This window comes from Gadus morhua, chromosome 16 (genome assembly GCF_902167405.1).
Source record: "Gadus morhua chromosome 16, gadMor3.0, whole genome shotgun sequence".
Taxonomy (NCBI): Eukaryota; Metazoa; Chordata; class Actinopteri; order Gadiformes; family Gadidae; genus Gadus; species Gadus morhua.
Genome location: NC_044063.1, coordinates 32,614,028 through 32,635,267, shown reverse-complemented (window position 1 = coordinate 32,635,267; position 21,240 = coordinate 32,614,028). Strand labels below are relative to the sequence as shown.

Genomic DNA, 21,240 nt, shown 5'->3' with positions numbered 1-21,240 from the left:
GCATTAGGCAGCCATGGCCTAATGTTTAAGGTGGACTTAACATCAGAGGGTTGTAAGTGGATAAAAGCGTCAGCTAAGTGTAATGTAATAATAATAATAATAATAATAATAATAATAGATTCACAAGTAAGATATTAAGTAAATTGATGTTGGTGTATGTATGTGTCTTGAGAGAGAAATTCAGTAGGCTATTGTAGAAAAGGCAACAAATGCAAAGGCAAACCTTGATTTTTGATATATATATTTATAGGATTGGAAAGACAAAGCCCAACAAGAGCGGGAGGACAGGGACACAGGATCTGTGCCGCTGACGGACTTTACTTCGTAAAAACAATCTTCTGGTAGTGACGCAAGAACATAATTATCGTTAATCGTTGTTGTATTGTACGAATATTTTGTATTTAAATCTTGAATTGCCGACTCTATAAGTTCTTTCATTACGTTTGTGTCTGCCATCATAGCCAGTCTTTGTGTCATCATAGTAACCATAGTTACCACGCTGTGATGTACGCGGTGTGTTTTGACGCAATACTAGTGATGGGCAAATGAAGCTTTTATGAAGCATCGAACCAGTTGAGCCAAATGTTTCGAAAATGGGTTCATTACTCGAAGCTTCAGTGACAGTGACCTCTGCTGGCGAAGTTCGAGGCTGCAGTGGATTCAACGTATCCCTGCTTTGAAAACGATTTGACGCACAAACACACAAACCCAAATACTTAATAGCATGATCTTTTCACGAATAAAGATTGATCTAAATACAGATGTCTAAATTGTTCTTAAAGGGATATGCCTAGCCTTCTGTCCACATAGGCTAACTGATGTAGGCTAGGATATAATTGAAACAGCATATAAAAACTTTCCTCACCCAGGAATGGGATTCGAACCCGGGTCCTCCACTACACAGTCAGTGTGTTATCCCCTAGTCTACTCTAATCGATACCTTACGTTGATCTATTACATACATATCGTACTATGCACAACTCCCGTAAACGATTGTAGCATCGATTGTGTTTTCTTTTTTCATTAAATAATTAGGCGGTGACCAGCTGGCTTCGGACAAGGTTGGTTGGGTGTGCTTGAGTAACTAGGGGGTGATTATGTGGAATGTACGGAAGAGGATTAGGGCCACACATGTAAAAAAAAATTAAGTTCTGACTTTATTCTCAGAATTCTGAGAAAAAAGTCAGAATTCTGACTTTAATCTCAGAATTCTGAGAATAAAGTCAGAATTCTGACATTAATCTCAGAATTCCGAGAAAAAAAGTCAGAATTCTGACTTTAATCTCAGAATTCTGACTTTTTTCTCAGAATTCTGAGATTAAAGTCAGAATTCTGACATTAATCTCAGAATTCTGAGAAAAAAGTCAGAATTCTGACATTAATCTCAGAATTCTGAGAAAAAAGTCAGAATTCTGACTTTAAAGTCAGAACTACGGGTATCTGTAAGGACCAACCTCCGTGGGAGAGACACTTTGCTTTATGCAGTAGGAGGAAACCTATGGAAAGACAAGAAGGCCACAATCCGGCCCTAGAATGGCGCGGTAAAAGTGCAAAACCTGTGCGGTTTGGCAAGAATTCCGTACGGTTTTGAATGACTAATAGCCGCGGCTATTAGTCATTCACTCCGGCTATTAGTTATTAACTCCGGCTATTAGTTATTCACTCCGGCTATTAGGTATGCAGAACGAGCCCTCCCTCTTCTTAGCTTGACCACTAAGTTTGAAGGCTGTCTAACCAATCAGTGAAGAGAAATACCAGACTAAAGTAACGCATTGTCGAGACTAGAGCTGCAGTGCCTCCATGTTTCGCCGTAACATAAAGCTGTGTTGTCTTTACTAGTTTCACTACAATGTAATGACCACCATTAGCTAGTGGAAAATACATTTGTGTCTAATACACTGATATATTTGTATATGTTAGGCTATATATTGAGATGGCAGTGTTCGAAATACCCGTCAATATTCGGGGATGCCCTCATCCCCAGATTGTTCTCGATATGCAGTAGCCAGCTAGGCCATAACATTACAATATTTCATGGATGCAAGCAAGCCAAGACAATAAATCTATATCTATAGCCTACATGACAACACACGCACACACACACACAGACACACACACACACACGTTAAACACACTGGTATAGCAATAGGAGCCTGCATTGGCTAAAGTTGTTGGGATGCACGTTATTTTATAACAGGGAGGGGCAAAGTTGTGCATTACAATGCAAACACGACAATAATTGGCACAGTTCTTGCGCACTCAGAAGAACATGAACTGAATAAATGCCAGGACAGGTATATAGCATATCGGAGACAGGCACACAATCAGTGCATTTGCAAATAAGAGCCTGCAGTATGACCGTTCTTGTGACATAATTTAACCATCCATCTACAGCTAATACGATCAGACAGATACATCATTGATCACATATAAGCCAACAACAAGCCCAACATCGCCACGGCAGGTGCGCTCTCTCTCGCACATTCACACAATCACTCCAACTTCTCCAACTCCAAGGCAAAGCTGTTTCACTAAGACCACAAACAACCACAACTAACCAGCCTACATATCCACAACAATGCACAACAATCAGTTCTATACATTGCGTCTATCTTCTGTTTGGCGCACATGGCTAATGTGCATACTTGCACAGGACTGTCGGCTCCGCTTGTCAAAAAAATAGAACGTATTTGTGAATAAATGCTTTGAATTCTGAATACTGGACTTGGTGAGCTTGGTGAGTTGGCTATGGGACGTGCACTTTTACCGCGCCATTCTAGGGCCGGATTGTGGCTTTCTTGGACTTCCATAGGTTTCCTCCTACTGCATAAAGCAAAGTGTCTCTCCCACGGAGGTTGGTCCTTACAGATACCCGTAGTTCTGACTTTAAAGTCAGAATTCTGACTTTTTTCTCAGAATTCTGAGATTAATGTCAGAATTCTGACTTTTTTCTCAGAATTCTGAGATTAAAGTCAGAATTCTGACTTTAATCTCAGAATTCTGAGATTAATGTCAGAATTCTGACTTTTTATCTCAGAATTCTGAGATTAATGTCAGAATTCTGACTTTTTATCTCAGAATTCTGAGATTAATGTCAGAATTCTGAGATTAATGTCAGAATTCTGACTTTATTCTCAGAATTCTGAGATTAAAGTCAGAATTCTGACTTTTTTCTCAGAATTCTGAGAATAAAGTCAGAACTTAATTTTTTTTTACACGTGTGGCCCTAATCCTCTTCCGTAGGAATGGGGTCAGACACTCAAAGATTTGTATTGAGGTAGGCTGCCTTATGGATTGAGTCGGTTTCTTTTTTTTTGCTCGAAGCTTCTCCACCGAGCCGCGGACCAGTCAAGTGATTCATTCCGGCAACGAGCCAGTTGCTGCTTCGGACGTCACATGTCACGTGTTTTTTTTGCTCTGAAGCAAGCTTCGAAGCAGTGCTTCTTGGGAGTTGGTTTGAAGCACGTATCGAAGCTTCAGTGTCACACTGCCATCACTACTGAATACGTCATAGTCGGGCATCGACCCTTTCAGATGGCAACGACCATAGACATCATATAGGTATATGATGTCTATGGCAACGACCGTATACGAAAGGGAAATCCGCGTCGGCGAGATCATAGCGTGTCGCAACTCTCTCTCTCTATAGCTCTGACCCTACCCTACTCACTCCCTGAGCTACTGCTGTCCACACACGCGAGATCACGCTATCTCACGAGACTTCTCGCGGTTGCTCCTATAAGTATGCCCTGATAGTACTCAACTCGACTGTACTTATATTTGGTTTTATTTTGTTCTGCAAAGTGTGTCCGCATATTCAGACAATGCTTTATATTTTAGCGTGTGGAATGGTGTTCTTCCCAGGTCTGTTCTGCGGCTTGAGGAAAGTGCTGAAGTCCGCCTTTACACACTGGAGTGATGCGGATGTGGTGGTTGTTAGCGAAAGGTAATGACTAAAAAAATGACCTTCTGGAATGTTAAATGGACATTTAAAATGGAAGTAAGGTGAATCGTATGTTAACGTCACACTTTGGCTCCAGATTGGTCTCCTCCGTCCATGCGTCGTTGGCCACTGTGTCTGGAGTCCTGGTGGTAAACACCTGCAGGGATGTAATGAATGACCGGTAGGAGTTTACACTAATGAAACTGCATACAAACCGAAGCACAATGTGGATCGTGACAATTTCTTTAAGAGATATTTCGTCTAGGGCAGATCTAGGACAAGCACTCAAAAGTTATTATAATTATTTTAATGTTTGCATCCATCATGTCCAGAATACAGTTAGGCAGAGCTATTTTAACTTTTTCACACCCTCCCCACAATGCAGATGTTAATAATCAAATCAGGTTATGTTTACCCAAGACACAGAGTGGCCTGTGTTCTCATCAAGCAGAAGAATGCATAAGGGGATGCCTTCTCCCTTGTGACCGGTTTACCCTTGCCTGTTCCTACCAGACTCTCGTACTTCATTTAAGTTGCACAGAGAGTCTCTGGACCCACTCAATTGACTAACGTTAACTCACTTGAAGGCGGGTGTCTGTTGACATTTAAAATTATTGGATTTGCCCAGTGCCACTCTGGATCTGCCATAACCAATCGCTGGCCGGGAATCACGTTGCGCGCAGGCTGTAAACAGCCATGCGTGAAGATGTCCGTCAACGAGAGCTGACTTTAACGTCATTGTTCTCAGCCACTCCCTCTGTTTGCTGATTGGACGCACCAAAATTTGGACGGAGAAAACCCACTGACATACCGCAGACCCAGACATAGTACTGAAGGGAAATTAAAATTGAGCGGAAGTACTTAGGCGGGCTGGGCCAGGCTAGGTTTACCCCAGGGTCAAAGGTTAATATTTATATGACACTGAGATAAGGTATGGTGGCTAGACAAAACAAGGAATAGGAAACAGCTTAAGAGAATTAAAAGGATACAACATATGGATTTTCCCATCACATTTGCCTGCCTTCTCACCAAACTGGCTTTGTATCATTGTATCGTAGACACTGGCTGGTGAACAGCTTTGTGCTCTTTGGGGCCCCCTACATGGCCTATGACCTCTACGCCATGTACCTGAGCCACTACCACCAGCAGAGACTGATAAACAACAGTGCTGCTCACCAGAACCACTCTCTGCAGACGGTAAAGGCGTTCCTCTCGAAGGAGCGACTGCTGGTCTTCCATCACATGGCCCTCCTTCTTGTTTTCATGCCCATTGTTCTGGTATGCAAGACTTCATTGAACCCCCTCAATTATGAAACTCAAACTGTAGAATGCTTTATGTACTAGATGCATAGAACCGTAGAAAGATAGATGGATCAATATTTGGACTGGCTGAACCGTCTGTGTGTGTCCATCAGTTCTTCAGAAGAGACCTTGGAGACTTCTTTATAGCTTGTTTTTGGATGACAGAGTTCAGCACTCCCTTTGTTTCATTGGGGAAGATTCTCATTCAGGTAAAGTGGTTGTGTCCAACAAAACATGCTGTTAACTTTTTAGTTTCTTATGTACTAACCAATTCCTAATCTCACTAATGGTTTACACTTGCTTATTTCTAGTTGGGCTTGGAGAACAGCAAGCTCCACTGGATCAATGGGGTCATGGTTCTCTGCAGTTTCTTCACCTGCCGAATACTGCTCTTCCCTTACATGTACTGGATGTACGGTCAGCAGTTTGACCTCCCCCTACACAGTGTCCCCTTCCACCTGCCATTGCACTGCAACGTGGGCAACCTTTCTATCATGGTCCCCCAGGTCTACTGGTTCATATTGCTGGTGAAGAAGGCACACAGACTCTACCGGAGGAAGGTTAAAGACCAGGGGCCAAAACAAGAGTGAAACTTTGAATGGCACCTTTAAAAACAATTGAAAGGTAGTTTAATTAATTGATGGTTTTGTCCCCAGAGGCACTAAACCCATTGTGAACGTGCCATACAAAACATGAATTTATAAATTCAAAATCTGACAGGATCTTAACAAATTTTGTCCTTTGTTTTACAAAAGTTTGTTTTGTAATGCTGGTGGTTCTATGGGGAATTTACCTAATAAAATAAAGTAAAATTGTATTCTGCTTGTCAACATGTTTGTAAGTGTCTTAAACCAAGTCAAAAGCTTAGAGATGAGATGTCTCTTTCCTTATTCTAAATGGACAATGCAGTCAAGTGGTAAGAAATTGAAGAGCCATATTACGGATAGATGACAGTGAAGTGATGCTTTGAAGTATTAGCTTTATCCTGGTGGGTAAATCATTAACACATCCCAGTGTAGCATGAAACCATGGCCAGTTATTTTTTTAAATAACCTTTTTATTTATATTTCAAAAAAATCTTGTAATGAGGGCAGTATTTGAAACAAAGGAATAGCAGAGCATGGCTTCTTTTTCAAGCGATAGAAGACAAGAGCTTGGCTATTTTCTGGTGCAGTACCGCCTTCATCTCCTGACTCTCCAGGTTGTCTGTGATGGTGGTGAAGAAGTGTCTGGTGTTGGCGCTCTCCAGGTGAGAGCTGCTCTCAGGGTAGGAGGCCATGACGCTCTCATACAGGCTCAGGGTCTCTAGTGCGCACAGGAACAAAGCCTCGCACTGTCCACCAGGCATCATCACCTCATGAAGGAAAACAAAAGTATTAGATTATCTCTTCACAAACAACGCAATCTTGGCTAAACATCTGTATATTATTTGTGCAAGTTGCATTTTCCCCCAAAGACAAGCCTAGGCTTATGGCCCTACAATTCTTACAAATTTGTGAGCACATTAGGGTGTCCTAGTATTTCATACCTGGACATGTTGGACATGACAAAAGAGTTGGCCGAGTACAAAGAGAACCTCAGCACTTAGATCTCCCACTATTCCCTCTGCAGAGTGGACCACGGCAGGGGACTTGGTAGACTTTGGATGGAGGCTGGAAGAGGACTTCTCAGGAGCCACCTCTTTCCATTGTTGAACCTCTCCGGACTGGGTCCTGGGCTTGCTCTTGGGAGGATTGGGTGAGCCGGAGGTCGGGTCAGCCGAGCTGACTGATGAGGACGAGAGACCCATCTTGGTCCTGAGCACCTCCAGTGTTTGCCTGATGGCGTAGGCGTACAGCCTGCCCACGTGCGCCCATCCCTGGACCGGCAGCCAGCCGTCACAGCTGGAGCCACAGAGGAACTGTAAGGCACGCAGCAGCAGAACGGAGAGGCGCAGCTGGCTGGAGAAGCAGCGCAGGTCCAGCAGGGGCAGGTAGTCCACATACTCAAGGGAGTACGGTGTGTGGAGGAGACCAGAGTCCAGCAGCTCCCCCAGGGCCCCCAGCAGCCGCCGCCACTCAGACACTGAGCACCAGGGCAGCACCTGGGCCAGGGCCACCAGCAGGCCCTTGCTAAACATGTTGATGTGGTCGGGCTGACGGCGGTCCACGCAGAGGTGGGAGAGCATTGTGGACCGCAGAGAGTCGGATACGCAGCAGCACTCCAACCAGGCCAAGAGACCTGAACCCTGGCCGTACTTGGGCAGCTCCAAACCCGACCACTCCTGGAGAGAATAATATAGGTAACAATGAATGTAACCGCACAATGTGATTAACATAACACTTGAAGAAAATAAAACACCAAAATTAGGGATTGTGAAGGTGGAAGATCAAATGGGACATACCGTAGGGACAGTGCAAAACATTATGCTATAGTTTGTAAATGGCTTACATTGTTGTCAGTTGGGTTACAGTACAGTCGCACAACAGTCTGACCACTCGCGCAGTGTTTCAGAGACAGTGCTAACCGTGATCCTTCACTCTAAAAAATTAAATCAACTTATTAAAAGCAGAGTCCAATTAAACGCCGAGTCCGTTGTACTGGCCGGGTGTGGCTACACGTTTGACAAATAAACGCTGGTCTCCATTAGACACCCAGTCAGTTTTTTCTAGAAGTTAGCATAATACCCCAATAAACTGGATGGCAACCACCGTAAACCAAGGACAAGAAGATTGTAGCGCGAGCGTTCTGCCCTCCAGCCCCAGCGTCTTGCCAGGTTGCATGACAACATCAGACAGACGTATTCCAGGCATTACCAATTTACGCCAGTAGATGGCATCCGTGCTTCGGTTGGACCAAAAGGAATTGGACCATCAGTGGACCGAAAGGAATTAAAGCCCTGTTTCATATAGACTCCTGTCCCAAATATAAGCTGGTTGAGTTCAGTGATTCAAACAAATAAAAGCCTGGCCTATTAATTAAAGTTTTACGGTATGGACATTCAGGTACAATTATTACCTGCTCAGCAAGATCACAAACCGCTAGCAGAGACGAGGGAACTTCATTTTTGAAGTGCTCTCCCCAGACAGGCTGGAAGTGGAAGCGCACGGTCCAGTCAAGGTCCTCCACCTTGCTGTACAGCCAAGACAGGGCCCTGGACCAGGTGGATGGTTCAGAGGCTACCACTCGGCCCACTGCCTGTCCCAGAGTGCCCAGAACCCACACCAGCAGCTCCTTGGTGTCTGATGACAAAGGTGAGGTGGTGCCCCCTGCTGGAGGCTCCCAACATCTAACATAAAGATGACATTACATAGAGATTATATTAGGGCGCACTTACACTAGGCCAGGGGTCACCAACCTTTTTGAACCTGAGAGCTACTTCATGGGTACCGAGTCATACAAAGGGCACCCAGTTTGATACTCTTCTGAAATAACAAATTTGCTGATTTTGCCTTTAATTATATATTATTAATTTTGATTAAAGGGGACCTATTATGCTTTTCGACTTTTATGACCCATAAACGTTGTTATAATGATTGATAGTCATGTTTAATCATACACAAAAGACGATGTCGATTTTCCAGATACGCTTTCAGCCTTCTCTATCAACGCTCGGTTTCGTCCTTCTCCGCCCCCTCGCCCCCCTCCTGCCAACCCAACTCCGTTGTGATTGGTTACCTTCCTTGAAGCGCGCGCGCGGGCAGATTTGACCAGGCATATGGGGGCGCGGCAGGAGTGCCTCTACGTAGATGATTTCCCGGAAATGTGAACAAGTGAATCGCAAACGTTGTCCCGAGTGTTTAGCGCTCTGCACAGCCACCCAAGACTGTCAGCAGGGAATACGTCGAAATGCATGTACGTCATTATTTGACACTTTAGTATGGTTAAACATGACTCATCAATCATTATAACAACATTTATAGGTCATAAAAGTCGAAAAAGCATAATAGGTCCCCTTTAATGAAACTGATTTCTCACAATAATTATCCACAATGACTTAAAAAAGGTGGGAAATAGTTGTTCAAGAATGAGTTATGCTATTTTCAGAACAGGCCTGCGGGCCCCTCATATGGTCCTTGCGGGCGCCATGGTGCCCGCGGGCCCTGTGTTGGTGACCCCTGCACTAGGCAATCTGAACCATACTCAAGTACGTTTTTCCCCTAAAGTCTAGATTGTTGGCTAGTGTGAGCTCACCATCCGTACTCAAGTACAGTTCAATTCCGTGGCCCGAGTACACTTTGGAGAGGTGTGCTCAGGCCACGGTACAGATGCTAATGAGCCGACACGCGCACATGCACGGATACGCAACCTGATCTGGATGATGAATAGTCCATGGCACCCTTGGTGCGAGAGCGAGTGTTAGATCAAAAATCCCCCGTTCGTCACGGCGCAGACTTTCTTGGTTCACTGGAGAAGGTGGGCTGCGCACAGAGTCTAGACCTCTTCAGAATAATTGCATACCTCCGATTTTTTTTATGAATGAAAACACCAGCATGCAAGAATAAGTTCATGTCTGAGTGTAGGCTACAAACGCGATTGACTATTTACAAGTGCAAAAACGACAACATATTCTTTATTTTGCTGACCACTTGTTTTTTTAAACCGCCAATGTGTGCAAGGTCCGGGAGGGTAAAATGGGGTGCTAGCTCAGGCAGGCAATTTACCTTGGGCAGTCTAAATGCGCGGACCGTGCTGCGAAAAAGGCGTGCATAAAACTGCATATTTGGCAGTGTAAAAACGCTCAGCGAGAGAGGCCTATATCACAATAGAACGGTTCCAAATAAGCAACAAAGTCAGCAAAGTGCCAATTGTGTTCTGTGTTGTTCTTCATTGTTGTTCTACTAAGCAGCAGACGCTTGGCGATGACGTATCAACAGGACGGTGAACGCGCCTTCAGGCCCAGTTTTGCCTAGTGTGAGCACAGGCCAGCAGCACAGCGGGGGGGTTGGGGAATGGTACTTGAGTACGGTACAGGAAACTTTGCTTGGTGTGAGTGCGCCCTTAGATTAATTGAGGTAGTTAAGTAAAGAAAAACAGTCAAACAGGAAAGGAAACTCAGTGGGACTACAATAGCTGAATCATGATAAATAAATAAAGTCAAAAACTTTGCAAAAAGGAAAGAGGAAATCTGTATAAGTAGTATATCAAGGTTGGGAATGGGATAGTAACATTACTCAATAGAGCAGCATGGTAACAGCAGACCTGAATGCTTGGTTGAGATGCTGTGCCAGAACGTAAAGTAGTGGGAATGGAGAACACAGCAGTATCCAGTGAGCAGAGGAAGGGGGCTCCTTGACCTCCACACACAGTGCACTGTGGAGTATCTGCACAGCCAGCTCCACACTTATTGGGCCGCCTGGAGGAAAGAAGATAGTAATTATTCATCGTTCAAATACCCTTACTTGATTCACACTTGCTAGGATGCTACGCTGTGAGTAATCAGCCTCAGTGTATCCTATTCAATGATTAAGACAGCCTAATGAGATTCACATTAATTTAATTACCTCCAATTGGTGCAGGGTAAAATAAGAATGCATGTATGTATCAAGCACCCATTTAGGTTGGGTCTTTTTATGTTGCTTTGTAAAACAGTTTAAAAGGAAGAGAAATTAGTATATCGATAAAGCAATCCTACCGTTATGAGAAAAGATGTGGGGCAGGACGAAGGTTTTAACAACATCTGCGGGGGAGAGAAAGAAACCCCCCCCGTGGCGTCCCTCGACCCCACAGTCATCCTCTGGGACCGGCTGCATCAGCAGCGCCAGAAACCTCACAAACTGATGTTTCTCGCATGCCAGCAACGCTTTGTTCCCAATGGCTTCCCGCAGGCAGCAGCAGAGTAGACTCCCCTCTGTGATACCCCCTCCCCTCAGACCGGGCAGCTGCAACAGGATCTTGGCCATGAGGGTGAATGCTCCCTTGTTGAAGATGGCTGCACTGCAGCAGCTCCGCAGCGTTGCCTCTGGGTTCTGGAACGCCACCCGCGCTACAAGGGACGTGGCCGTGCTCAGGTTGTCAGGAGAGCCAGCTTTGGTGCCCGCCGAGTCCCCTCCCTGGATGATGCAGTTGAAGGCCATGTTGAGTTCCTGGTCGAAGCCTAGCACCAAGGCTGGAGGCGGCTGTCCCCCGAAGAGCCCCCTGCTGGACAGCCTCAGCATGCTGGCCAGCGCCTGGTTCTTGTCCCCCAGCGGGAGCTCCAAGAAAATATTGGCAATGATTTTGGACATTTTTTTACAATGGCTTACGTCCACAGTTTCCCTGCTGCATATGCTTATCAGCATGGTGGCAAGTGCAAAAACAGTGTCCTTTTTACGGAACAAAGCCTGGTTCCTTTCCAGGCAGTCTGTCCACTCGCTGCCACTAGTAGCCCAACTGGTCTCCCTGACAAATAGGGCAGCAAAGTCCAAGTACTCCTCCAGGCGGTGGTCAATGATGGTCATGGTGAGCCTGGCGCATGCCTCTGGGCTGCAGTGAACGGCAGGAGAGGTAGAAAACTCATCCTGTACACCTCTAATTAAAGTTACTAAGTCTTTCAGCGTCTGTTGGTCTTCTGCTCCGCTCATTGACTGGTACAGGGTGCCGTTTTCCAGTGCCACAAGGCCTCTCTGTAGGCTCTGTTGTAGTCTGAAGGCAGAGTTACTGGGATCGGCGCTGTCAGACACTTTCAGAAGACCCTTCTGCAGCCAACACTGCGTCAGCTCAGTGATGATCCGAAGAGCACGGGGCAGTGTCGTGATGTCGGGTCGAAACTTGGCAGGCTTGCTGCAAGTGCGAAGGTCAAGCTGGGCCTCTCTGAGAAGCGCCAGGCTCCATTTTTTGTCTTCTTTCTCCTTGAGGCTGACGACCTTTGTCAGGAAGTGCATTTTTTCCTCTGTGGTGAGAATGACCACTCGGTCTAGTAGAAACGAGGTGTAGATGGCATCAAGGGCGACTACAAGGGCTTGCTGGCTGAGGTCCGCAGTGGCTATACAGTCTCTTACGTCCCAAAGCGTTTGAAGTAGCATGTAAAGGATGTCTAAAGGGGGTGAGGACCGCAACACTGGTAGTGAAGACAGAGGTTCTAAAGGGAAAGATGTGTCCAACTTGAACCTCTTGGCGGCCTGATGTGACACGCCACCGTTTTCAAGGGACGGCTTGGAAGTGAGACGTGCAAACTCATTGGCAAAGACGTCCTCCGGGATACCCATCCCTCCATCCTCGCCCCGGACCCCTCCCCTCCACAGCTCCCACCACACGTCCAGGAGGAGGCCGATGTCACCCTCTGAGGTTGGGCTGCAGACCACATGATCTACCAGCAAGCTCAGCTCGGAGCAGATCTGAGGGTCGGGTAGACGGAGGAGAAGCTGCCCGTATATACCGGCAGCTGCTCTCTCCTTCACCAGCTCCAACAGCACGACTCGATTGATCTCGGGGAGGCCACTTTGTAAAGCGAAAAAGAGGTTCTCCCTCCAGGTGGTTTCCACATCCTCTCTCCTTTCATTGCACAGCAGTTTGCACCACAGAACGGTCACTATGTTTGTCTTGCATTGGATGGCGCTCGAGGCCAGGCCAACATTGCATTCAACTTGTTTGCAGAGTTCATCAACAGCATCTAGGATGGGCTGTCTCACACGCTTCCAGTCTCCCTTTTGAACGGAGCGAAGCGACGAGGGATGGCACAACTTATTGGCTGAGAGAAAGCCTCCTTGAAGAATTGCCGCCTCTGAAAAGTTGGGAAAAGTGGCTATTACATTTTGATGCATGCTTCAAGTTCCCGGCTGAGGGTTTTCTATCACGGCTTTGAATCGCCCATTCCACTTTATATTACTGCTATCTTACGTCTGAAACAGACCATTTGGTCGATATAAAAAAAGCTGATTGCATTGGCTGCTTATATGCTATGGGCATATCTGTTGATTTTCAAAAAATGGACAAAAGGGTACGAGTTTTCAAATAATAAGTAATGGCCAAAGGAAATAAGACACATTGTGCAATCAGTGGCTAAGGGTAATAAAAACCCTTTCTCCCATCTCATATAATCTCTCACACACACACACACACACACACACACACACACACACACACACACACACACACACACACACACACACACACACACACACACACACACACACACACACACACACACCCGAAGACAGTTTCAACAACACATCCATAAACTAAAACCATTTAATTAATTAATATTTAACCTCACCTTTGTCCATATTTAGTCTGATGGTTAGACGGATAGAATTAAGGATATATTACATGTCCACAACGGTACTATTCTGACTTTCGTTCGTCTAAAATATATACTTTATTAAATTCATATTACCAACGTGCAGCTCTGATAAACTCAGAGCCATGGTGGAGTTTGGAAAGCACGCGTTAAGTACTTCCGTGTCTCACAGCCAACGAGTTCGTCCCGAGCCGTGTCTGTCTGATGTACTCTCGCGATGTTACAGCGCCACCCTACGGGAGACAGCCCTCATGGGCGTTCCGATTAAACGAAAGTGAAAACTCAGGAGTCAAAATCTCCTAACGCTTCCGACTTGAACTTGAATATCTGGAGGGTCTTACGAGGGTTACGACGCTTTGCCTGAATATAGGAGTATAACATAGATGAACTAACATGGGTGTATTTCTAAAACTATTTATTTGCATGTATTTGTTTGGAGGTAAGCGTTTAATTTCGTTGTGTTTCTGTTTGTATTTTGTAGATAGACAATGTGCGTTTGGTCTTAACTTCTGAGTGTGTTTGTTTCTCCTTAGTGATCTGTTCTGAGGAGCAGGTCCCGTGGCTCGCTTGTACATTCATCGATGAACGCGTGTTCCTTAACAATGAGGGTCAACGCGAGACGGAGCTCCACCCCAGAGACGCTCTTCTGCAGTTCGGTCCAGCTGGCGGTCCACCTGTCAACCCCCACACAATCACCTTCTTGATTACTGGTAGGGATCTCAAGCCATAAACGTCATTGTGGCTGTTAGCAAAGTTGGTTGCTCAACGATCCTTGATCCACTCTAAACCAGTTTAAAACGTCCTCTCTTCGGTAGCCTCCAGGGTGGACCTGCGCTCCTACATAGTGGGGGGCAGTCCAGAACACCTCGAGTGTGAGATCCGCAGGTACAGCATGAGGGGGATCCAGGGGCTCTGGCCCAGCAAGGGGGCCATGCCTTATGACCTCTGGTTCACCTGTACCGTCAAACATCCAGAGGACTCCTTCACCTTCACCGGCTACCTCAGACACACACCAAGCCAGCCCCCCTCATCAATGGACGATTTTGACAGCTTTCCTCCTATTGGGGACAGAGAGTTGATCACAGCCTCAGGTAACCACCAGCCTCATCCATGTTGACCTCCTTGGTACGACAAATATCAATACAAAAACACACGACCACAAGTAAGTTCAGAACTCTTAAACCGTAAAAAACATATTGGATATGAATGGGCTCATCTCTCAAGCAGGCTTCACGATAAAATAGGGTCTGTACTTTAGGTTGCAATGTTTTCAGTAACCGGTTTTCAGGACATTTCACCCAATCACCACAAAATGTTCATGCAAATATATCTCCCTTGGAAACTTTACAGTGGCAGGCGATTGTAATGCATGCATACATAACACTGTTGATATTGGTTGAAATGTATAGGATTCTGGATTTCTTGTTCCAGCTACTCAAAATATGGCCACCGAAGCACAGACATGTCGGCTGGAGCAGCATACCCTCCTCTGTCTTGAGAGCCTATGAATGGGCTTTTTAAAAAAAAAATTAGCATGCGTTATAACTTATTTGTCATGAAAGTAAGAGGGTTTATTGTTTATCAGTATGAAAGACAAATAGCTGCCCGATTTGATTCCATCTTGCTCTCTCTCTCAAGCCTCTCCACATATGTACTGCTGCAGTGCCCTGTTCTCAGATGTTTAAGATATGCCTCTAGGCCCATCCTTGTCCTATCCTGTCTGTGTGTGTTCATCCACCCAGCCTCCATGGTGCTGCACACACGCTCCGTAGTGTTGAAGGTGGCGCTGCGGTCCCAGCAGAAGCTCCAATGTCGGTTCTCCGTGGACCACAAGGGGCCCAAGTTCAAAGTGGGGTGGCGCGCGCAGATCAAAGGAGATTGGGTGGAGCTGTACAGCCACGACAGCCACTCAGGAGTGACCCGGGGGTCGGGGGTCAATCAAAAGGGGCTGTTGTCCACAGGTGACGCCACCCTGTCCATCCCCTTCGTCAAGATCTCCAGCGAGGGGAAGTACGTCTGCTCCGTGTCCGTGGGGCAGCTAGACGCCAGCCTCGACCTGGCACTGCATGTCTACGGTGAGTTAAGGACAAGGGACGGGGAGGTGGTGCAAACCTTGACCTGGTGCTGCACGTCTACGTTGAGTTTGGGATAGGGGTGTTGAATGATGAAACCGTTTAGGAATTGGATAAATGAGAAGATGGAAGAAGGCTCCAGAGTCTAATCAGTCTCAGGCCACCTTATATATTTGAACAATGCATTTAATACTGGTTAAAGCAAAAAAAATATTTCTAGGGGTCAATCAATCAAAACAATAACAAAAGACGTAGTTTGATGACGAAGTGATGAAGGTGGGATTATGGGAGTTGTTTTCTTCCAGCATTGCCGGTCATAATCGATCTGTCGTGAGTTATGCAGAAATCCTTTTTGTGGCGATTTAATGTATTCAAGTTTTATCCGTGTTACGTTAAGTCACGTTATGTCATTAACGTTAGTAGTAACATAACATTATCTTTCTGACTTTCCATTGGATGAGCTGATGGGCTCATCATTTCAGTAGGGGGTTTGGCAACACTGTACACAGGGAGGAGATTGTTATGGTGAGTGTCGGAACACAAGGATTTAACAATCCAGAAACTAGGGAGGGCCAGGGATGAGGTACTTACTGTTAAACAATGATCTAGTGATTGTCTGGAGAACCGGGTCGAAATATCGTGTGCTGATGGAGGATTGACGGCTGGTGTTGAGTGCGGGAGATGAATGGAGAATGGCCCCCACTTGGTGGCACGAAAACAAATGGTACTACCAACCACCCAAAACCAAAAAATATATATTTTTATATAATAGTATATTTAGTCAATAGTATTCCTGTCACGACACAGAACGGGAATCAATAGCAGATCAAAAGGGTTTATTTCCATACAGTCCAGCGGGCAAATCAGATTCCAGGTACAGGCAGGGTTCGTAAACGGGCAGGCAGGCAGACAGATACTGACGGACAGCTACAGGCAAGAGATCCAAAAACTGATAGGCAGAAGGCTTAGTCCAAACAGGCAGGGTTCAAAACCGGGAAGAACAGAAACTATAGTCTCTCTTTAAAGAGCTTCACGCTAGTCGCACTCACGTGGCAGTCGGGTAGCAAACAGTACCTAACGTGACGATCTGACAAAGTGAGCAGAAAGGGCAGCGTTTAAATACTCCACCAATCAATGCAAAATGAGGGACAGGTGGACAGAGAAAATGGAGGGCACAAACAAAAGGCAGGAAGTCGCCCAAATAAGGACATGGGCGTCACCCCGGACACATGACCAACACATGGCTCCAAACATAAACGAAGTCCAGAACTATCACACTCCAACAGGTAGGGGGAGACAAAAACAACAGTCCATGCGAGGATCCTGACAATTCCAACCAATTGCCAAAAATAAAAGGGGTGGGTGTTGTGGGGTTTTGCGCTGCGTTCATGATAGTTTTTACTGGATGCACGAAACACGGAAGGGAGGAGCGAGCTGGCTCTGTTTGTTTGTTTGTTCTTCGCTTCAAATACCAACAAAAGTGACGTCACCCAACAACACTGATACAACCTTTAAGTTAGAAAGATATTGGATATTTTACAGATATTCAGGCTCTAAATTACGGCGATGTGACGCGGGGTAGTGAACAGTTCCCCGCGTCTTGAATGTACGGTGTGGTTTGTAGCAACATATGGTTACTTATGCACTTACCCATCAAGGGTTTCTTTTATATGTTGGTCTCCAACATGAAATGCCTCTGTCTCCTCAGGAAGTATTAGTTCCCCTGTAGTCATTATTTTATCTATTACATGATTAACAAGTAATAGAATTCATTCGTAAAAAGCCTTGCTGTCATGTTTTATTCTGTAAGTATAATACACATAAAAAATCGAATTATATATCTTTGACAGTTCGAGATTGTGTGACCCCTCTGGTTCTCTGAAGGAGGTTTCCCCCGATGGTTTCTCAGGGTAAAACCCTACCAGCAGAGCAGTGACCTTCCCCCCTCCTCCCCAGAACCCCCCAGCGTGTCTCTAAACGTGGGCCCTGAGCTGGCCCTGCAAGCCGGCGCGGAGCAGAAGGTGGTGTGTGAGGCGGAGGGCTACTACCCTCTAGACGTGGAGATGGAATGGTACCAGGAGCCCCCCGGGGAGCCGAAAGACTACAGGGCCGGGGCCCCACTGCCCACCAAGCTCAACAACGTCCTGCTCTCCAGCCATCGGCACAACCGCGAGGGCACCTACGCTCTCTCAGCCTTCTTCTACTACCGGGCGGCACTCCTGGACACAGGGCGGCGCTTCACCTGCAGGGTGATGCACCGCTCCCTCAGGACCCCTGTCCGCATAGGCTTCACCCTGCTGGTCCACGGTGAGTGTGTTAGGGGGGCTTCACCCTGCTGGTCCACGGTGAGTGTGTTAGGGGGGCTTCACCCTGCTGGTCCACGGTGAGTGTGTTAGGGGGGCTTCACCCTGCTGGTCCACGGTGAGTGTGTTAGGGGGGCTTCACCCTGCTGGTCCACGGTGAGTCTATTAGGGGCCAGGGCTTCTCCCGGCTGGTCCACGGTGGGTGTGTTAGGGGGGCTTCACCCTGCTGGTCCACGGTGAGTGTGTTAGGGGGGCTTCACCCTGCTGGTCCACGGTGAGTGTGTTAGGGGGGCTTCACCCTGCTGGTCCACGGTGAGTCTATTAGGGGCCAGGGCTTCTCCCGGCTGGTCCACGGTGGGTGTGTTAGGGGGGCTTCACCCTGCTGGTCCACGGTGAGTCTATTAGGGGCCAGGGCTTCACCCTGCTGGTCCACGGTGAGTGTGTTAGGGGGGCTTCACCCTGCTGGTCCACGGTGAGTCTATTAGGGGCCAGGGCTTCTCCCGGCTGGTCCACGGTGGGTGTGTTAGGGGGGCTTCACCCTGCTGGTCCACGGTGAGTCTATTAGGGGCCAGGGCTTCTCCCGGCTGGTCCACGGTGGGTGTGTTAGGGGGGCTTCACCCTGCTGGTCCACGGTGAGTCTATTAGGGGCCAGGGCTTCTCCCGGCTGGTCCACGGTGGGTGTGTTAGGGGGGCTTCACCCTGCTGGTCCACAGTGAGTATAAATGAACATCCTTTTCACTGTATAGTGATAGTGAAAAGGATGTTCATTTATACTCACTGTATTACGGTTTGCTACCACAAAGAGGTAATAGGGATATGTAACTTATGACATACTGGTGGAAATTATTATGGAAACACTTAAATAATGAGGTTGAATGATGACAATTTTGACAATAGTCAATAATATGTTGCCAATGTTCTCTACCAGAGCCAACCAGTTGGAGTTTCTACCTGGCAGTGGTCTCAACGTTGGTCATATTTCTGATCATATTCAGAATGCTACACTACTTGTACACAGGTCAGTCTGAGGCTTGATATACAAACTCTGTACAAGACCAGTATTTTTGATACTGGAGAGTAATCATCATCATCTTCTTCTTCTCATCATCGTGTCTTAGCCCGTCAAGAGTCGAGGAAGGTAAGATTATGCTAAACATTTCAGGCTACAGGTTCCCAGATTGATTATAGATTAGAAACCATGTCTTCAATGTAACGACACTGATGTTTTTTTGTGTGTGTGTGTGTGTGTGTGTGTGTGTGTGTGTGTGTGTGTGTGTGTGTGTGTGTGTGTGTGTGTGTGTGTGTGTGTGTGTGTGTGTGTGTGTGTGTGTGTGTGTTTCCTCTGCAGAGCAAACCCTATTAACTGTTTCTACATAGGTCCCCTGCGTGTGGATCCCTGGCTGAGAGGGGTCCTCTTGGGCTGGGGGGTAGGGATTGGGATGGGGTCAGGGGTGGTAGATAAGAGAACACTCTCTCGGGTACAATTCAACTTTATTTGGATCAATACTTCACAGGGGTTTGATGATTGTTTGTTCTCCATGAACACATAAGCTTACTTTGTGTATGTGTGTTATTTGGGGGGTTGGTAGATGTCAGAGAGAGACAATGGTGTGACTGTAGGAAGTTTTCTCAATAAGAAGTTGACAAAAAGGTGTATTTTACCTGATAGGGAGATGTTATGTTCATTCTGAAAATGATAATGAATTTGATATATTTATTATTTTTGGATTGTCATTATGACTATAATTTGTACAATTTATGTTTGAAAATGTGTTTCAATCACATGCTTGATAAACCAAAAGCAATCCTCTAATGATGGATCTATTCGGCAACAAAGATTAAGGCTGCATCCGAATACTCGTACTTGCATACTATATAGTATGCATTTTGTAGTATGCGAAAAATCTAGCGCGTCCGAATACTCCGTATGCATTCTGTAGTACGGAAGTCGTTTCCGAATGCATACTACCGCCAAAGTGAACCACGGACCACACTACGCTATCCCACAATTCAACCGGAGTCTGGTAACAAACGAAGAAGAGATGGCTGACCCGACACCACCAACCATCAGCGGCTTTTTATTTGTGTGTGTGTGTTCAATAAAAAAGGAAAAATTAACTTCAATCGTCTTTTTCACGGAGTAACAAATAACTGTAAATGTATTATTATTATTCCAAAAAAATGACTTACCAAATGTCCACATATATACAACATAACCTGCCGGTAAGTCGCTCTACGAGATGACCGACGACGACGCCTTCTAGCAGAGATATCCATTTCAAGAGCCATTCGCGTAGAAAGAGACATTTTTTTATTTAATAGCAATATAACAAGACGGAAAACAGGTACATTTTGCCGCCATCTGGGGGGAGATACGTCATCTCCAAACATCCGGTGGAGTTTCGGCGGCGTTCTACGCATGTCTGTAGACCGTACTACACAGTCAAGTGTAGTATGGTCAAGTAGTAGACACTAGACAGAAATAGTATGTACTAGGTATTCGGATGCAGCCTAGTCTAACACTAAAATGGAGGGTGGACGAAATTTATTATTTCTAAATGAAATAATAAATATAAATTAATGGTGGCCAATAGCTAAGACGATAACAGTCCTACCCCTTAAACTGTTGTTAATTTAAATAAACAAAATAAACATTGATTAAAAAATTTCAACACACATTTTGGATATTATCGGCTCTAAGTTATCCCTTCCATCCTCTTTTGCTGCAAAATCGTCCTGGTTTAAATATAATAGCCAACAGACTGTCCTACGCAACATAGTTTCTTTAAAGGTCCAATATCATCCTATATTATTAGATATTACTATTTTTTAGGGTTAGAGACACAAGAGATACGCAGGGACACAAGGGAGAGGGAAAAAACAAGAGACACCAGGCCAGGGCCCCGTTTCCCGAAAGCATCGTTAGCCTAAGTGGATCGTAATGTGCGTCGTGCGAGCATCGTACAATTTTCACACCGTTTCCCAAAAGCATCGTTGGTAACGAACGTCGCGAATACGCTCGTAGCTAACGAGGACTCCAGGGGTACTCGTAGGATGCTAAGAGCATCGTTATGGCGCATTTCCACTGCAGGGTGCGGAACAGATCGGATCGCAAAGGTGCGGGTCGGATCGCGTTTCCACCGCCAAAAGTGGGCGTGACCCGGACTTTGCCGTACCCGTTCCGACCCCATTTTAGGGACTCCTCCGTTGCGGTACCCAAAACGAGACCAGACGCCTGAAAGGGTACCCTGGAATTCTAGCTACACCCCCCCTCCGTTGATTGGTCGACAGAATCGTCACTTCCGGGTGACGCGGGGATAAAAACAAACAAACAGTAGCCTCGAGGTATTATTCTTTACAATTAACATGTTGCGTAAAAAGCTTGCTTGGGCGAACAAGGAGGTGGAGACGTTCGTCTGCATT

At 46.1% G+C, this 21,240-nt stretch overlaps 3 protein-coding genes across 5 annotated transcripts; 2 read left to right on the top strand and 1 right to left on the bottom strand.

Annotated features, from left to right (window-relative positions):
* Positions 1 to 3,688: 3,688 nt before the first annotated feature.
* LOC115560989 (protein FAM57A) lies at positions 3,689 to 6,067 on the top strand. Of its 2 annotated transcripts, XM_030380728.1 has the most exons (5): positions 3,694 to 3,946; positions 4,041 to 4,124; positions 5,002 to 5,221; positions 5,359 to 5,454; positions 5,557 to 6,067. In XM_030380728.1, the coding sequence occupies exons 1-5, from the start codon at positions 3,825 to 3,827 to the stop codon at positions 5,833 to 5,835; spliced, it is 801 nt and encodes a 266-aa protein (XP_030236588.1). In that variant the 5' UTR covers positions 3,694 to 3,824; the 3' UTR covers positions 5,836 to 6,067. The 2 variants fall into 2 exon arrangements, with proteins under 2 accessions (XP_030236589.1, XP_030236588.1); XM_030380729.1 differs by lacking the exon at positions 4,041 to 4,124 and having other exon boundaries at positions 3,689 to 3,946; positions 5,557 to 6,060.
* Positions 6,068 to 6,293: 226 nt separating this feature from the next.
* On the bottom strand, positions 6,294 to 13,671 carry gemin4 (gem (nuclear organelle) associated protein 4). Of its 2 annotated transcripts, none has more exons than XM_030380725.1 (6): positions 13,539 to 13,671; positions 10,860 to 12,926; positions 10,427 to 10,580; positions 8,243 to 8,513; positions 6,774 to 7,508; positions 6,294 to 6,599 (listed from the first exon to the last, which is right to left on the bottom strand). In XM_030380725.1, exons 1-6 carry the CDS (start codon positions 13,567 to 13,569, stop codon positions 6,378 to 6,380), a joined length of 3,480 nt encoding a protein of 1,159 aa, XP_030236585.1. In that variant the 5' UTR covers positions 13,570 to 13,671; the 3' UTR covers positions 6,294 to 6,377. The 2 variants fall into 2 exon arrangements, with proteins under 2 accessions (XP_030236585.1, XP_030236586.1); XM_030380726.1 differs by having other exon boundaries at positions 13,419 to 13,625.
* Positions 13,672 to 13,697: 26 nt separating this feature from the next.
* dhrs13b.2 (dehydrogenase/reductase (SDR family) member 13b.2) lies at positions 13,698 to 19,786 on the top strand. Its single transcript, XM_030380727.1, has 8 exons — positions 13,698 to 13,881; positions 13,976 to 14,152; positions 14,258 to 14,533; positions 15,185 to 15,517; positions 17,471 to 17,821; positions 18,746 to 18,835; positions 18,936 to 18,955; positions 19,166 to 19,786. Exons 1-8 carry the CDS (start codon positions 13,836 to 13,838, stop codon positions 19,178 to 19,180), a joined length of 1,308 nt encoding a protein of 435 aa, XP_030236587.1. The 5' UTR covers positions 13,698 to 13,835; the 3' UTR covers positions 19,181 to 19,786.
* The last annotated feature ends 1,454 nt before the right edge of the window (positions 19,787 to 21,240 follow it).